The sequence below is a fragment of the Artemia sp. Qi Xiang Cuo genome, chromosome 2, assembly GCF_049724085.1.
Source record: "Artemia sp. Qi Xiang Cuo chromosome 2, ASM4972408v1, whole genome shotgun sequence".
Classification (NCBI taxonomy): domain Eukaryota; kingdom Metazoa; phylum Arthropoda; class Branchiopoda; order Anostraca; family Artemiidae; genus Artemia; species Artemia sp. Qi Xiang Cuo.
In genome coordinates this window covers 70,363,556-70,382,558 of record NC_142795.1, presented here as the reverse complement: position 1 = coordinate 70,382,558, position 19,003 = coordinate 70,363,556, and the positions used below count along the sequence as shown (strand labels likewise).

Sequence of the window (19,003 nt, the reverse complement as noted above, 5' to 3'; positions counted from 1 at the left end):
TGTCTAGTAGAGTATATATTACCCCGTTTTAGATTCAAATTGGCAAGGAATATCTTAATAAACTCCCGCTTTACTGCAAGACTGTAACACAGAAACGGCAACTGAAAATCTAGTAGAGGAGATATTACTCCTCTTTAGATTCGAATTGGCAAGGGATATCTTAATAAATTTCCACAATGCTGCAAGACTGTAACACAGAAACGGCAACTGAAAATCTAGAAGAGCAGATATTACTCCTATTTAGATTCAAATTGGCAAGGGACATCTTAATAAACTTCCACAATGCTGCAAGACTCTAACACAGAAACGGCAACTGAAAATATAGTAGAGCAGATATTACTCCTCTTTAGATTCAAATTGGCAAGGAATATCTTAATAAGCTCCCGCTTTACTAAAGACTGTAACACAGAAACGGCAACTGAAAATCTAGTAGAGCAGATATTACTCCTCTTTAGATTCAAATTGGCAAGGGATATCTTAATAAACTTCCACAATACTGCAAGACTGTAACACAGAAACGGCAACTGAAAATCTAGTAGAGCAGATATTACTCCTCTTTAGATTCAAATTGGCAAGCCATATCTTAATAAACTTTCATAATACTGCAAGACTGTAACACAGAAACGGCAACTGAAAATCTAGTAGAGCAGATATTACTCCTCTTTAGATTCAAATTGGCAAGCGATATCTTAATAAATTTCCACAATACTGCAAGACTCTAACACAGAAACGGCAACTTAAAATCTAGTATAGCAAGATATTAATCCTCTTTAGATTCAAATTGGCAAGGGATATCTTAATAAACTTCCAAAATAGTGCAAGACTGTAACACAGAAACGGCAACTGAAAATCTAGTAGAGCAGATATTACTCCTCTTTAGATTCAAATTGGCAAGCGATATCTTAATAAACTTCCACAATACTGCGAGACTGTAACACAGAAATGGCAACTGAAAATCTAGTAGAGCAGATATTACTCCTCTTTAGATTCAAATTGGCAAGGGATATCTTAATAAACTTCCACAATACTGCAAGACTGTAACACAGAAATGGCAACTGAAAATCTAGTAGAGCAGATATTACTCCTCTTTAGATTCAAATTGGCAAGCGATATGTTAATAAACTTTCACAATACTGCAAGACTGTAACACAGAAATGGCAACTGAAAATCTAGTAGAGCAGATATTACTCCTCTTTAGATTCAAATTGGCAAGCGATATTTTAATAAACTTCCACAATACTGCAAGACTGTAACACAGAAACGGCAACTGAAAATCTAGTAGAGCAGATATTACTCCTCTTTAGATTCAAATTGGCAAGCGATATCTTAATAAATTTCCACAATACTGCAAGACTCTAACACAGAAACGGCAACTGAAAATCTAGTAGAGCAGATATTACTCCTCTTTAGATTCAAATTGGCAAGCGATATCTTAATAAACTTCCACAATACTGCGAGACTGTAACACAGAAATGGCAACTGAAAATCTAGTAGAGCAGATATTACTCCTCTTTAGATTCAAATTGGCAAGGGATATCTTAATAGACTTCCACAATACTGCAAGACTGTAACACAGACATGGCAACTGAAAATCTAGTAGAGCAGATATTACTCCTCTTTAGATTCAAATTGGCAAGCGATAGGTTAATAAACTTCCACAATACTGCAAGACTGTAACACAGAAATGGCAACTGAAAATCTAGTAGAGCAGATATTACTCCTCTTTAGATTCAAATTGGCAAGGGATATCTTAATAAACTTCCACAGTACTGCAAGACTGTAACACAGAAACGGCAACTGAAAATCTAGTAGAGCAGATATTACTCCTCTTTAGATTCAAATTGGCAAGCGATATTTTAATAAATTTCCACAATGCTGCAAGACTGTAACACAAAAACGGCAACTGAAAATCTAGTAGAGCAGATATTACTCCTCTTTAGATTCAAATTGGCAAGCGATATCTTAATAAATTTCCTGCACAATACTGCAAGACTTCAGATAACACAGAAACGGCAACTGAAAATCTAGTAGAGCAGATATTACTCCTCTTTAGATTCAAATTGGCAAGCGATATCTTAATAAACTTCCACAATACTGCAAGACTGTAACACAGAAATGGCAACTGAAAATCTAGTAGAGCAGATATTAATCCTCTTTAGATTCAAATTGGCAAGGGATATCTTAATAAACTTCCACAATACTGCAAGACTGTAACACAGAAATGGCAACTGAAAAACTAGTAGAGCAGATATTACTCCTCTTTAGATTCAAATTGTCAAGCGATATTTTAATAAAATTCCACAATACTGCAAGACTCTAACACAAAAATGGCAACTGAAAATCTAGAAGAGCAGATATTAGTCCTGTTTAGATTCAAATTGGCAAGGGATATTTTAATAAAATTCCACAATACTGCGAGACTGTAACACAGAAACGGCAACTGAAAATCTAGAAGAGCAGATATTACTCCTCTTTAGATTCAAATTGGCAAGGGATATATTAATAAATTTCCACAATACTGCAAGACTCTAACACAGAAACTGCAACTGAAAATCTAGTAGAGCAATATATTAATCCTCTTTACATTCAAATTGGCAAGGGATAGCTTAATAAACTTCCACAATACTGCAAGACTGTAACACAGAAATGGCAACTGAAAATCTAGTAGAGCAGATATTACTCCTCTTTAGATTCAAATTGGCAAGCGATATCTTAATAAACTTCCACAATACTGCGAGACTGTAACACAGAAATGGCAACTGAAAATCTAGTAGAGCAGATATTACTCCTCTTTAGATTCAAATTGGCAAGGGATATCTTAATAAACTTCCACAATACTGCAAGACTGTAACACAGAAATGGCAACTGAAAATCTAGTAGAGCAGATATTACTCCTCTTTAGATTCAAATTGGCAAGCGATATGTTAATAAACTTCCACAATACTGCAAGACTGTAACACATAAATGGCAACTGAAAATCTAGTAGAGCAGATATTACTCCTCTTTAGATTCAAATTGGCAGGCGATATCTTAATAAACTTCCACAATACTGCAAGACTGTAACACAGAAACGGCAACTGAAAATCTAGTAGAGCAGATATTACTCCTCTTTAGATTCAAATTGGCAAGGGATATCTTAATAAACTTCCACAATGCTGCAAGACTGTAACACAGAAACGGCAACTGAAAATCTAGTAGAGCAGATATTACTCCTCTTTAGATTCAAATTGGCAAGCGATATCTTAATAAATTTCCACAATACTGCAAGACTCTAACACAGAAACGGCAACTGAAAATCTAGTAGAGCAAGATATTAATCCTCTTTACATTCAAATTGGCAAGGGATATCTTAATAAACTTCCACAATACTGCAAGACTGTAACACAGAAATGGCAACTGAAAATCTAGTAGAGCAGATATTACTCCTCTTTAGATTCAAATTGGCAAGCGATATCTTAATAAACTTCCACAATACTGCGAGACTGTGACACAGAAATGGCAACTGAAAATCTAATAGAGCAGATATTACTCCTCTTTAGATTCAAATTGGCAGGGGATATCTTAATAAACTTCCACAAGACTGCAAGACTGTAACACAGAAATGGCAACTGAAAATCTAGTAGAGCAGATATTACTCCTCTTTAGATTCAAATTGGCAAGCGATATCTTAATAAACTTCCACAATACTGCAAGACTGTAACACAGAAATGGCAACTGAAAATCTAGTAGAGCAGATATTACTCCTCTTTAGATTCAAATTGGCAAGGGATATCTTAATAAACTTCCACAATACTGCAAGAGTGTAACACAGAAATGGCAACTGAAAATCTAGTAGAGCAGATATTACTCCTCTTTAGATTCAAATTGGCAAGAGATATTTTAATAAACTTCCACAATACTGCAAGACTGTAACACAGAAATGGCAACTGAAAATCTAGTAGAGCAAGATATTAATCCTCTTTAGATTCAAATTGGCAAGGGATATATTAATAAACTTCCACAATACTGCAAGACTGTAACACAGAAATGGCAACTGAAAATCTAGTAGAGCAGATATTACTCCTCTTTAGATTCAAATTGGCAAGCGATATCTTAATAAACTTCCACAATACTGCAAGACTCTAACACATAAACGGCAACTGAAAATCTAGTAGAGCAAGATATTAATCCTCTTTAGATTCAAATTGGCAAGGGATATCTTAATAAACTTCCACAATACTGCAAGACTGTAACACAGAAATGGCAACTGAAAATCTAGTAGAGCAGATATTACTCCTCTTTAGATTCAAATTGGCAAGCGATATTTTAATAAACTTCCACAATACTGCAAGACTGTAACACAAAAACGGCAACTGAAAATCTAGTAGAGCAGATATTACTCCTCTTTAGATTCAAATTGGCAAGCGATATGTTAATAAACTTCCACAATACTGCAAGACTGTAACACATAAATGGCAACTGAAAATCTAGTAGAGCAGATATTACTCCTCTTTAGATTCAAATTGGCAAGGGATATCTTAATAAACTTCCACAATACTGCAATACTGTAACACAGAAATGGCAACTGAAAATCTAGTAGAGCAGATATTACTCCTCTTTAGATTCAAATTGGCAAGGGATATCTTAATAAACTTCCACAATACTGCAAGACTGTAACACAGAAACGGCAACTGAAAATCTAGTAGAGCAGATATTACTCCTCTTTAGATTCAAATTGGCAAGCGATATCTTAATAAATTTCCACAATACTGCAAGACTCTAACACAGAAACGGCAACTGAAAATCTAGTAGAGCAAGATATTAATCCTCTTTACATTCAAATTGGCAAGGGATATCTTAATAAACTTCCACAATACTGCAAGACTGTAACACAGAAATGGCAACTGAAAATCTAGTAGAGCAGATATTACTCCTCTTTAGATTCAAATTGGCAAGCGATATCTTAATAAACTTCCACAATACTGCAAGACTGTAACACAGAAATGGCAACTGAAAATCTAATAGAGCAGATATTAATCCTCTTTACATTCAAATTGGCAAGGGATATCTTAATAAACTTCCACAATACTGCAAGAGTGTAACACATAAACGGCGACTGAAAATCTAGTAGAGCAGATATTACTCCTCTTTAGATTCAAATTGGCAATCGATATCTGAATAAACTTCCACAAAACTGCAAGACTGTAACACAGAAATGGCAACTGAAAATCTAGTAGAGCAGATATTACTCCTCTTTAGATTCAAATTGGCAAGGGATATCTTAATAAACTTCCACAATACTGCAAGAGTGTAACACAGAAATGGCAACTGAAAATCTAGTAGAGCAGATATTACTCCTCTTTAGATTCAAATTGGCAAGAGATATGTTAATAAACTTCCACAACACTGCAAGACTGTAACACAGAAACGGCAACTGAAAATCTAGTAGAGCAAGATATTAATCCTCTTTACATTCAAATTGGCAAGGGATATCTTAATAAACTTCCACAATACTGCAAGACTGTAACACAGAAACGGCAACTGAAAATCTAGTAGAGCAGATATTACTCCTCTTTAGATTCAAATTGGCAAGCGATATTTTAATAAATTTCCACAATACTGCAAGACTCTAACACAGAAACGGCAACTGAAAATCTATTAGAGCAAGATATTAATCCTCTTTAGATTCAAATTGGCAAGGGATATCTTAATAAACTTCCACAATACTGCAAGACTGTAACACAGAAATGGCAACTGAAAATCTAGTAGAGCAGATATTACTCCTCTTTAGATTCAAATTGGCAAGCGATATTTTAATAAACTTCCACAATACTGCAAGACTGTAACACAAAAACGGCAACTGAAAATCTAGTAGAGCAGATATTACTCCTATTTAGATTCAAATTGGCAAGCGATATCTTAATAAACTTCCACAATACTGCAAGACTGTAACACAGAAACGGCAACTGAAAATATAGTAGAGCAGATATTAATCCTCTTTAGATTCAAATTGGCAAGGGATATCTTGATAAACTTCCACAATGCTGCAAGACTGTAACACAGAAACGGCAACTGAAAATCTAGTAGAGCAGATATTACTCCTCTTTAGATTCAAATTGGCAAGCGATATCTTAATAAACTTCCACAATACTGCAAGACTGTAACACAGAAATGGCAACTGAAAATCTAGTAGAGCAGATATTACTGCTTTTTAGATTCAAATTGGCAAGCGATATCTTAATAAACTTCCACAATACCGCAAGACCGTAACACAGAAACGACAACTGAAAATCTAGTAGAGCATATATTACTCCTCTTTAGATTCAAATTGGCAAGGGATATATTAATAAACTTCCATAATACTGCGAGACTGTAACACAGAAACGGCAACTGAAAATCTAGTAGAGCAGATATTACTCCTCTTTAGATTCAGATTGGCAAATGGGATATTTTAATAAACTTCCACAAAACTGTAGACGACAACAGAAAATCATTGGCAGCGCAATTGTAAAGTAAAGTAAAGAACGATGTTGGCACAATGTATGATTATTATTATTTTTTTCCATACCAGGGCAGTTCGTATCGAAGAAGTTGTCGTAGAAGCTTCGAAAAGGGCTCATTCGATTGGAAATTGGAGTTCGTAGTGCCCTTTTTAATAGTCGAAAGTGATTAGAAGGCAACTAACACCCCTTCCACGCCCACAATTTCCCCGAAACACATTCAAACGAAATTGTTAGGTATCCAATTTGTTTAGCGTAGTTGATTTCCAGATAGAAAATATGTTTTAGAGGAGGACACTCCCTCAAAAACCTCAGGGTTAGGGTTTTAAGAACAGGGTTAGGCCCTGAGGATATATATGAACAATGTTGGCACAATGTATTATTTATTATTTTTTCCCTGTAGATCAGGACACTTCGTATCGAAGAATTTGTCGTAGAAACTTTTGAGTGGCTTGTGCCCTTTTTAATAGTCGAAAGTGATTGGAAGGCAACTAACACCCCTTCCACGTCCACCATTTCCAGAAACATATCCAATCAAAATTTTGAGATAGCCATTTTGTTCAGCGTAGTTAATTTCCAAATAGAAATTATGTTCTTGAGGAGGACACTCCCCCACAACCCTTAGGGCAAGGGTTGTAAGTTTTGCCCTGGTGGCACATAAAGTTTTTATAGAAAGTGTTGTCGTAGAAACTTCAAAAAAATCTCATTCAATTGGAAATTCAAAGGGCTAGTAGCCTTTTTAATCGTCCAAAGTGTTTGGAGGACAACTAACACCCCTCTCACGCCCACCTTTTCCCATAACACATTCAATCAAAACTATAAGATAGCCGTTTTGTTGAATGTAGTTGAAAGTTCTGGAAATTAGGTCTTTGAGGATGACAACCCCCCCCACAGCCCTCAGGGCAAGGGTTGTAAGTTATGCCCTGGGGGCGTATAAGATTTTTTTAATAGAAAGCATTGTTGTAGAAGCTTCAAAAAGGGCTCATTCAATTGAAAATTGAAATGGCTAGTGGCCTTTTAATAGTCAAAAGTGATTGGAAGGCAACTAACAACCCTTCCACGCCCACCATTTCCCAAGACACATCCAATCCAAATTTTGAGCTAGCCAGTTTGGTCAATGTAGTTGAAAGTTCTGGAAATTATACCTTTGAGCAGGACAATCCCCCTCACAGTCTTCAGGGCAAGGGTTATATGTTATGCCCTGGAGCCATATAAGGTTTTCATTGAAATCTTTTTCGTAGAAACTTGAAAAAGGGCTCATTTGATTGGAAATTCAAAGGGCTAGTGCTCTTTTCAATATTCGAAAGTGATTTGAGGGCAACTAACCCCCCTCTCACGCCAACCATTTTTCCAAACACATCCAATAAAAATTTTGAGATAGCCAATTTGTTCAACGTAGTTGAAAGTCTTAGAAATTAGGTCTTTGATGATGATAACCCTCTCAGAGCCCTTGAGGCAAGGGTTGTAAGCTATGCCCTGGGGGCATATAAGTTTTTTTTAGATAGTTATGTTGTAGAAAGTTCCAAAAAGGCTCATTCGATTGGAAATTAGAAGGACTTGTGCACTTTTTAATAGTCGAAAGTGATTGGAGGATAATTAACAGCCCTTTCACACACACCATTACCCCAAACGCATCCAATCAAAATTTTGAGATACCCATTGTGTTCGACGTAGGTAAAAAGTCCGGAAATCTTGTCTTTCAGGATGACACTCCCCCCACATCCCTCAGGGCAAGGGTTATAAGTTATGCACTTGGGGCATATAAGGTTTTTTTTATAGTAATCGTTGTCGTAGAAACTTCAAAAAGGAATCATTCGATTGGAAATTGAAACGACTTGTGCCCTTTTTAATTGTCGAAAGTGATTGAAGGGCAAGTAACCCCCGTCTCATGCCCACCATTTCCCCAAACACATCCAATCAAAATTTTGAGATGACCATTTTGTTCAACGTAGTTGAAAGGTCCGGAAATTATGTCTTTGAGGATGACAGCCCCCTCACAACCCTCAGGTCAAGGGTTGTAAGTTATGCCCTGGGGCGTATAAGGTTTTTATAGATGGTGTTGTCGCAAAAACTTCAAAAAGGGCTCATTTTATTGGAAATTGAAAGGACTAGTGCACTTTTTGATAGTCGAAAGTGATTAGAGGGCAACTAACCCCCCTCTCACGCCCACCATTTTCCCAAACACATCCAATCAAAGTTTTGAGATAGCAATTTTGTTCAACGTAGTTGAAAGTTCAAGAAATTAGGTCTTTGAGGATGACAACCCCCCCCCCCAGCCCTCAGGGCAAGGGTTTTAAGTTATGCCCTGGGGGTTTATAAGGTTTTTATTGAAAGAATGGTCGTAGAAACTTCAAAAGGGCTCATTTGATTGGAAATTAAAAGAGCTAGTGCCATTCTTAATAGTTAAAAGTGATTGGAGAGTAACTAAAGCCCCTCTAACGCCCACCATTTCCCCAAACACATCCAATCAAAATTTTGAGTTAGCCGTTTTGTTTAACGTAGTTGAAAGTTCTGGAAATTAGGTCTTTCAGGAAGACAACCCCCTCACAGCTCTCTGGGCATGGGTTGTAATTTAGGCCCTGGGGGCGTATAAGGAGAAAGCGTTGTCGTAGAAACTCAAAAAGGGCTCCTTCGAATGGAAATTGAAAGGGCTAGTTCCCTTTTTAATTGTCAAAAGTGATTTGAAGCCTTAACATTTTTATAGTAAAGATCGATGTGGGTGCAATGCATTATTATTTTGTTTCTTTTGTTTAGACCAGGGCACTTTGTATCGAAGGAGTTGTCGTAGGAACTTCGAAAAGGGCTCATTCAATTGAAAATAGAAAGGAATAATGCCCTTTTCTTATAGTCGAAAGTGATTGGAGGTCAACTCGTCCCCCTCCCACGCCCACCCTCCCATTTGTCCATTATGTTTCCAAATCAAAATAGCGTAATTGTATCCAAGCTATCGAAGAAAGTAATCAGATCTTTTTATGAATGGTATCAATTTTTTTTTTCAGGTCAACTAGAGGAGGTATGAAACTAAATTAAACACTTCTATTTTTTCCAGATTTTTAAAAGAGTGTATGTTGTTAAAAATTGCTGAAAATTTTTCTTCAGCATACAAAAAGCTGGCCAAACTATGAAGTCTTAAAATAACGAAAAGATTTAAAGTATTATTTTCTTTTTCCCTTAAAAGACTATGTCAATACAAAACGAACAGAAAACTTTTTCCACCAAAAAAATTTTCAAAGAAAAGTAAAGAACTCCATTAAACCAAAAATGAGCAAAAATAAAATCAAATAATCTACCAAACGTGAAACTACCACAAATCAGCATCGATAAATAAATGAAACCCAAAACGAACAGAAATTACAATAAATAACCAAGTCAAGCTCCAAACAAGCAGAAATTAACATGAGTTGGGCTCAAAACCCCTATGCCTTCCCAAGACCAGAACATAATTTGCACTTTACTGAAAAAAATACAAATGAATGTGCATTGCCAGTTTAATATACATATACTGATATTTAGTAATCAAAATATTGATATTACTTGATTTATTAAAGTTATAAAAGTAAAAACATTGATATTTTTTCAGTAAAGTGCAAATTATGTTCTGGCCTTGGGAAGGCAGAGGGGGTTTTAAGCCCTACTCATGTTAATTTACTTTTCTTTATTTTTCTTTGAAAAAATTATTTTGCGGAAAAAGTTTTTTTAATTAATATCTTGTAGAGCAAATATTACTCTTCTATAAAGTCAGATTGGTAAAATCATTTTAAGATATCCTAGTATTGTAGAAGTTTTTTAAGATGTGAGTATAATTTATTTGTTTTGTCGTTGTTTTTTTCTCTCGTTTTGTTGTTTTTCGGTCTTTTTCTTTGAATGATTCAACTAATTCTTTTTTCTCTCTTTTTTTTTGTCCGTTGATAAAGGCTCCTGGATGTGAAGTTGAATATTCAGATTTTTTGATTAATTAATGCGTTGTTTGTGTTTTATTCTTTGTCACTTCCTTATTTAAATTAAACCCGTTTTTACTCACTTAATTTTTCGTAAACGGAAAAGCAGTGTGCTCTAAGTAATTATTTAAATATCCTGTTAAAAATTGAACTGACAAGAAACTGGTTTGAAAAGCCTATATTGAGGCTAATCTCTTCCAAGTGGTGTTTACTAATCTCATATTATTCTAAATCTATCGACAGACGGGAACACTTTTGTTCTATGCTTCTATCCTTTTTAATAAAAAAAAACAGAAGATGTTTTAAGTCTTCACTCTCATCTTTCAATTATCAGAGTTATTACTTAAATGTTGAACATTTCTTAATTCACTAAATTACGCATAAGATTTGTTATTGGCGCTGTAATCGTACGTAATTTTGATTTTATCTACAAGTGTCTTCTTAGTATGGTTCAGGCATTAATCAGATCTCAGATAATCTCACATCTCATATCTAGGTTAGCATTAACATTTTCTTGTATTAATTTCAATTTTGGAAGTAAAATAATAAGCTTTGTGCCCCACAACACTGAAATTTGTTTGTGAGCCTATGGTTGTAAAATTCTGGGTTTGGTGTATATAAAATTGTTGACTAATCGAAGACACGAAACGCTTTTTTGTATAGATCTCTTTCTTTTTACTGATTTATTTTTGGCGGATTAATCTTACAAAAGTCTTCTTTTCTAGAATGTTTATGCAAGGAACCATTGTAATTGCGTCAATTACAAGCAAAAAAGATGAAATTAAATCTAGCATGGATAAAGGAGAAGATATGATTGAACGAATCGCGGTAAAGATTTTACATTTTTAATTTTCTTTCCATTATTTATTCTAAACGGAAAGGAATTAAACAAAGCTTGCACAAAATATCTCTTAAAAACAAGTAACACTACCTGTAGTCTTTGCAATCGGATTCAGTGCCGGTGCCTCTTTGGATATAAAGTTAGAACAGTAGCTTGACAGCTCTGGTGCATTGGAAAATCAGTCATCTAATGCAAAATAACAGTGCCTTCACATTTACAGTGTAGTAGAGGGATCATTGCTTGCTAATCCCTCTACTACCCTGTGCATCCATAAATTTTTCTTTTCCTTTAAGTTTTATGCTAGGATTAGAAGGTAATCATCTTTTATCCAAGAAGAATATCGAGCAACTAACACTATCTGTAGTCTTTACAGTGCCTCTTTGGATGTAAGGTTAGAGCAGTAGCTTGATAGCTTTGGTGTATAGAAAAAATCAGTCAACTAATGCGAAATTACAGTGCCTCCACGTTTACAGGGTAGTAAAGCGATTATTGCTTGCAAAAACCGTCACAGTAGGGGAACAGAACTCAGTAGCATACATAGAAGAAATTTTCTCTATGCTCTTCTACCAAAAAGCAAAAATATAAAAGTCCTACAAATTAAACATCTTTGCTATCGCTGAAACTTCAAAAGTATTCTTGGATACCTGTCAATCCAGGCATGATTGACATTGGAGGGATAGCCATCTTTACGGTTAAATATTAAAAAAAATTGTTATCCAAAGCCTTGGGTTTCAAAATTAATAAGCCGCTACCTGCCCTTAGATCCAAAGGAGCACCAGCCAGGGTACCACGTGCCAGGTTTTGAAGATAACCTGATTCCCTTGTTGAAGGCGCGATATATGGTATGAGAATTATGTTTATTGGAAAATAAGCAGCGAAACCTGTTGGAGAACTGGGATCAAAGGAAAATATATCACGGCATATAATCGTTTTTTGAGGATCAGCAACAATGGTACAGATTAAGAAAGACAAAAAGCCATACATACACGCAGATTCAGACATACAAACATACAAAGAAAAACACTGGGACAAGCAAACACCCACCCAGACACACAAGCATAGAGAGTGAGAGAGACAAGTACACATAAAAACGCTCAAATTCAGACATACAAACGGAGAATGACAGACACTGGGACAAGCAAACACCCACCCAGACACACAGGTACAGAGAGTGAGACAGACAAAAACACATAGGTCTACATACACCCTGATTCAAACATACAAAAGACAAACACTAAGATAAGCAAACACCCACCCAGACACACAGGTGAAGCGTAAAAGAGACAAAAAACGCATACAAACACACAGATTCAGACAAAGACAGACACTGCGACAAGCAAACATCTGTCCAAGACACACAGGCCCAGAAATTGAGAGAGACAAAAACACATAGAAAGACACACAGATTTAGACATACAAACAGACAAAGACCGACACTTGGACAAGGAAACACCCGCCCAGACACACAGGCAATAGTGAGATAAATAGTGAGGGAGAGTGAGATATACAAAAATACATACAAACACACAGATTCAGACGTAAAAACAGACAATGACAGACACTGGGACATGCAAACACCCGCCCAGACACACAGGAACAGAGAGTGGGGGAGACAAAAACACATACATTCACACAGATTCAGACAAACACACATAAAAAGACAGACACTGGGACAAGCAAATATCCATCCAGAAGAACAGGCACTGAGAGTGAGAAAGACAAAATCGCGTGCAACTACACAGAATCTGACATACAAACTGACAAAAACCGGCACTGAGACAGACAAGAATCCACCCAGAAACAGAAGCTTAGAGACTAAGAGAGATAAAAACACATACAAATACATATATTCAGACATACAAACTGACAAAGACAGGCACTGGGAGAAGCAAATACCCGCTCAGACACACAGATATACTGATAGAGAGTGACAAAAACACCTACAAACACACAGATTTAGACAGACAAACACGCAAAGACAGACACGGAAACATGCCAAGACTTGTTCAGACACATATGCATAGTGGGAGTGACACCCAAACAACCACTTAGACACATATACATACTGAGAGAGAGAGGGAGAGAGAGAGAGAGAGAGAGAGAGAGAGAGAGAGAGAGAGAGAGAGAGAGAGAGAGAGAAACACATACAAACACACATATGCACACGCACAAACAGGCCAAAGACAGACACGGGGACAATCAAGCACCCGCCCAGACACACAAGCAGAATGATTGAGAGAGACAAAACCACGTACAAAGAAGACAGACACTGAGACAAGCAAACACCAACCCAGACACACAGTCAAAGAGAGTTAGAGAGACAAAAACACATACAAACACACATATTCAAACATACAAAGAGACAAAAGACAGACACTGGGACAAGCAAACATCCATCCAGACACAGATTGTTTTCTAGATTCAAACTAGAAAACACCTGAAAATTTTTAATTAGTTTTTTTTGTTTGATAAAAGCAACTCGATAAGTGATTAAACTCACAAGTTTGAATCCTCAAAGATAAATTCAATGAATGAGCAAACCTTTGATCATGCGATCATTTTTGCGAATGGAACCAATCGGTCCAATCGGTTTCTAACGGACTCTACTGAAATTGAGCTATCGAATACAAATATCTCGCCAGTAGACACTTTTGATGAAAATTCAGCCACGAAAAAGGTGATTAACCAGCTGAAAAAACTACCACACAAAAAAGAAGAGGGCGCAGCAAATCATAAGAATGAAACATCTTTTCGAAATGAGGAAAAAAGACCTATAGGCAATATCTTAAGGATACTCTTGCCATACACATGAGAACCTACACCGGTGAAAAGCCATGCAAGTGCAATACATGTAATAAGAGCTTTTCATCTCATTCAACACGTTCTCATTCAAAACGGAAAGTTTTAATCCTAAGAATGTTCTTGTCCATCACTTGAGAACCCACACCGGAGAAAAGCTATTTGATTGTGACATATGCAACCGGAGTTTTAATGTCAAGTGTAATCTTGTCATACATATGAGACCCCACACCGGTGAAAAGCCACACAAGTGCAAAACATGTAATAAGAGCTTTTCTCAAACTACTCATATCAGTAAACATGTGAGGATCCACACTGATGAGAAGCCATCCGGGTTGCAGCGGTAGCTAGCATCCTAGTAATAGACGGTCACGTCCCATCCTAAGAAACTCAATAACCCATAACTGCTAAAACTAAAGTCAGATCAAAAAATAAAGTACACTATTAGAACAGCCGTGTCCAATACCCTTATACAGGAAACCAACTTCCCGTTGGTTTGTATAACAAGGAAAATTCATGTGCATGAAAAACAAGAAAAGTGGGTCCAAGCATGATATTCGGCATCAACGGCACATTTTTTCCGTTGCCGATCGAGGGGTACTGGAATATCATAGAGAGCAGTTTAATGGCTCATGTGAAAGGAAATTGCTACATCTAGTGCCTTTGTAAATAAAATAAAAACAGTTTTCAAAACAGAATCATTTTTTACGGAAAATTACGTTTTTGTACCAAATCCGGGTTGCAGCTGTAGCTTACAACATAGTAAGAGACGATCACGTCCCATATAAGAAATATAATAGCCCATAGTTCTTAAAAATAAACTCAGATCGATTTTCATTAAAAACAACACAACATATCCCCGACAGCAGAGCAGTGGCTGTATTTATGACCATGTATAAAATTAATTGTTTTGTATATTTAGAATTGGTATGAAAATTAGGCTTTTCAATGTATGTAAAAGGATTAATGCTCATTTCTTATTAATGCAGAATTTGCAAGGATCCAATGTACTTGCTTCTGGATTATTCCCAACGCTTTGAAAGTACTGAAACTCCAAACTTATCTATTGGTAAAATTTTCCTATGTTCTATTAGCGTCTGGTAAGCACAGGGCAGTCGATATGGGGAAGAGGGCAGGGAGAATTTTCCACTCCTTTTCTCCCCGAAATTTTGAGAAGCATTTTTATTAAGAAAATTGCACCCCCCCTAGATTTTAAATACTAGACCCCCACAACAGAGCAGTGGCAATGCAAGTATTAGCAAGATTCGTTTTTGGCTTGAAATACGTTTTGAATGAATAGGGCAATAGAATTCCCCGCAAGCACACTTTATTTGATGTAAAATTAGACAGATGAAGAAGAAAAAATAACTTTTTAACACCATATTGAACAAATATACACTAAAATTCAGGGTTATATATATGACTTGCCTGCAGTTGTGTCAGCATTTGGAACCATGAACCAACTACAGCTATTTCCATCTTTTAAGGAACAGCGAGAACTTATTCACGGTCCTTTTAACGTTATCAGAGTATTTTTATTAAGAGCTATGATTTCTGTTGGCAAGAGCTGCTCCTTACAAGTTTTTCCTACACATTGTTTGAAACAGACACACCTTAAGTATGAGCGGGACTGCCATTGTCATCTAACTCTGCTGCCTAAATTCACGTTTGATTTCTTATTACAATGCTTCAAGAACGATATTCGTCATTAAATAACTAATATACGGTTAAGATTATACTTAGGCATCCTAAAAAAACTGTTAATTAAGCGAGCTGATATAACCGTAGACACTATAAAACTAGACTGCAAAAATGGGTAAAGTTTCATCTAGAAACCTGAGATGATATATGTCCCCCATGGGTAGAATCCAAATGGTTTGCTTCTGTCGTAACTTTCTAGCCATCTTACCCAGAAATCTAGGCAGCGCGCTAGCGCTGCCTAAGTAAAGAACGATGTGGGCACAATTTGTTTTTTTTTTCTCCATACCCGGGCACTTCGTATCGAAGGAGTTGTCGTAAAAACTTCAAAAGAGGCTCATTCGATTGGAAATTCAAAGGGCTAGTACCCTTTTTAATAGTCAAAAGTGATTGGAGGGCAACTAGCCCCCCCCACGCCCATCATTCCTATACACACATCCAGTCAAAATTTTGAGATAGCCATTTTGTTCATCGTATTTATTTTCTCGATAGACAATATCTTTTTAAGGAGAGCACTCCCCCATAATCCTCAAGGCAAAGGCTTTATGTTATTCCCTGAAGTCGTACAAGGTTTTTATAGAAGGCGTTGTCGTAGAAACTTCAAAAAATGCTCATTCGATTGGAAACACAAAAAGCTAGTGCCCTTTTTATTAGTTGAAAGTGATTGAAGGGCAACTAGCCCCCCCCCACGCCCATCATTTCCCCAAACACATCCAATCAAAATTTTGAGATAGCCATTTTGTTCAGCGTAGTTGATTTCCAGATAGAAAATCTGTTTTTGAGGAGGACACTCCCCCACAGCCCCCAGGGCAAGGATTTTAAGTTATGCCCTGGGGGCATATAAGGTTTTTAAAGAAGACTTTGTCGTAGAAACTTCAAAAAAGCTCATTCGATTGGAAATTCAAAGGACTAGTGCCCTCTTTAATAGTCGGAAGTGATTGGAGGGCAACTAGCCCCCCCCCCCCCCCCCACATTCCCCTGAACACATCCAATAAAAAATATGAGATAGCCATTTTGTTCAGCGTAGTTGATTTCCAGATAGAAAACAAATTTTTGAGGAGGACACTCCCCCACAACCCTCATGGCAAGCATTATAAGTTATGCCCTGGGGGCATATAAGGTTTTTATTGAAATCTTTGTCGTAAAAACTTGGAAAAGAGCTCATTCGATTTGAAATTCAAAGGGCTAGTATCTTTTTTTATAGTTGAAAGTGATTGGAGGGCAACTAACCCCCCTCTAACGCCCACCTTTTCTCCAAACACATCCAGTCAAAAATTTTGAGATAGCCATTTTGTTCAAGGTAGTTGAAAGATTTGGAAATTAGGTCTTTAAGGATGACAACCCCTCCTCCAACAGCCCTCAGGGCAATGGGCGTAAATTATGCCTTTTGGGTATATACAGTTTTTGTTGAAAGCGTTGTCGTAGAAACTTCAAAAGGGCTCATTCAATTGGAAATCAAAAGGTCTAGTTCCGTTTTTAATAGTTGAAAGTGATTCGATAGCAACTAAAGCCCCTCTCACGCCCACCATTTTCCCAAACACATCAAATTAAAATTTTGAGATATCCATTTTGTTTAACGTTGTTGAAAGTTCTCGAAATTACGTCTTTTAAGAAGATAAACCCATCACAGGCCTCATTGCAAGGGTTGTAAGTATTTTCCTGGGGGCATACAAGGTTTATGCAGAAAGTTGTTGCATAAATTATAGGCAGCGGGATCGCGCCCCCTAAGTAAAGAACGGGGACACTCGAGAACGAGACAAGAAATGGGGACTAAGTAAAGTGGAGGACACCCCCACAGTCCTCAGGGCAAGGGTTGTAAATTACGCCCTCGGGGCATATAAGAACGATGTTGGCACAATGTATTATTTATCACTTTTTTCCTTTAGAGCAGGGCACTTCGTATCATTCGATTAGAAATTCGAAGGGCTAGTACCCTTTTTAATAGTCGAAAGTGACTGAAGGGCAACTAGCCCCCCCCCAGGCCCATCATTCTCCCAAACACATCCAATCAAACTTTTGAGATTGTCATTTTGTTCAGCGTAGTTGATTTCCAGATAGAAAATATGTTTTTGAGGAGGACACTCCCCCACAACCTTCAGGGCAAGGATTTTAAGTTATGCCCTGGGGGCATATAAGGTTTTTGTAGAAGTCGTTGTCGTAGAAACTTCAAAAGGGGCTCATTCGATTGGAAATTCAAAGGGTAGTGCCCTCTTTAACAGTCGAAAGTGATTGGAGAGTGAATAACGACCCTCTCACGCCCACCATTTTCCCAAACACATCCAATAAAGATTTTGAAATAGCCATTTTGTTCCATGCAGTTCAAAGTTCAGGAAATTATACCTTTGAGCAGGACACTCCCCTCACAGTCTTCAGGGCAAGGGTTATAAGTTATTTCCTGGGGGTATATGAGGTTTTTATTGAAATCTTTGTCGTAGAAACTTTAAAAAAGGCTCATTCGATTGGAAATTCAAAGGGCTAGTGCCCTTTTTAATAGTTGAAAGTGATTTGATGGCAACTAGCCTCCTTCTCATGCCCATCTTTTCTCCAAACACATCCAATAAATATTTTAGTTAGCCATTTTATTCAAACGTAGTTGAAGGTTTTGGAAACTAGGTCTTTAAGGATGACAACCCCCCCCCCAACAGCCCTCAGGTCAAGGGTGGTAAGTTATGCCCTGGGGGCGTATAAGGTTTTTATTGAAAGCGTAGAAACTGAAAAAGGGCTCATTCAATTGGAAATTGAAAGGGCTAGTGCCTTTTTTAATAGTTGAAAGTGATTAGAGAGTGACTAACGCCCCTCTCACGCCCACCATTTTCCCAAATGCATCCAATCAACTTTTTGAAATATCCATTTTGTTCAACGTAGTTGAAAGTTAATGAAATAAGGTGTTTTACGAGGATAACCCCCCAGAGCCCTCAGTACAAGGGTTGTAAGTTATGCCCTGGGGGCATATAAAGTTTGTATAGAAAGTTGTTATATAAATTTCAAAAAGAGCTCATTTGATTGGAAACTGAAATTTCCCTTTTTAACAGTCGAAAGTGAGTAGAGTAATTAACCCCCCTCTCACGCCCACCATTTCCCCAAAAACATTCAATCAAAGGTTAGAGATAGCCATTTTGTTCAACGTAGTTGAAAGTTTTGGAAATTATGTATTTAAGGATGACAAACCCCAAGAGCCCCAAGGGCATAAGTTGTAAATTCTGCCCTGGGGACATATAAGGTTTTTATAGATAGAGTTGTCGTAAAAC

General features: G+C 37.0%; 1 protein-coding gene across 1 annotated transcript in view; it reads left to right on the top strand.

Moving 5' to 3' along the window:
* The window catches only part of LOC148955563 (uncharacterized), a 40,959-nt gene extending 29,693 nt beyond the window's left edge, over positions 1–11,266 (top strand). The window contains exon 8 of the mRNA XM_089107628.1: positions 11,143–11,266. Coding sequence (XP_088963754.1) covers positions 11,143–11,266 — 124 coding nt within the window. The remainder of the gene's footprint in view (positions 1–11,142) is intronic.
* Positions 11,267–19,003: the final 7,737 nt, after the last annotated feature.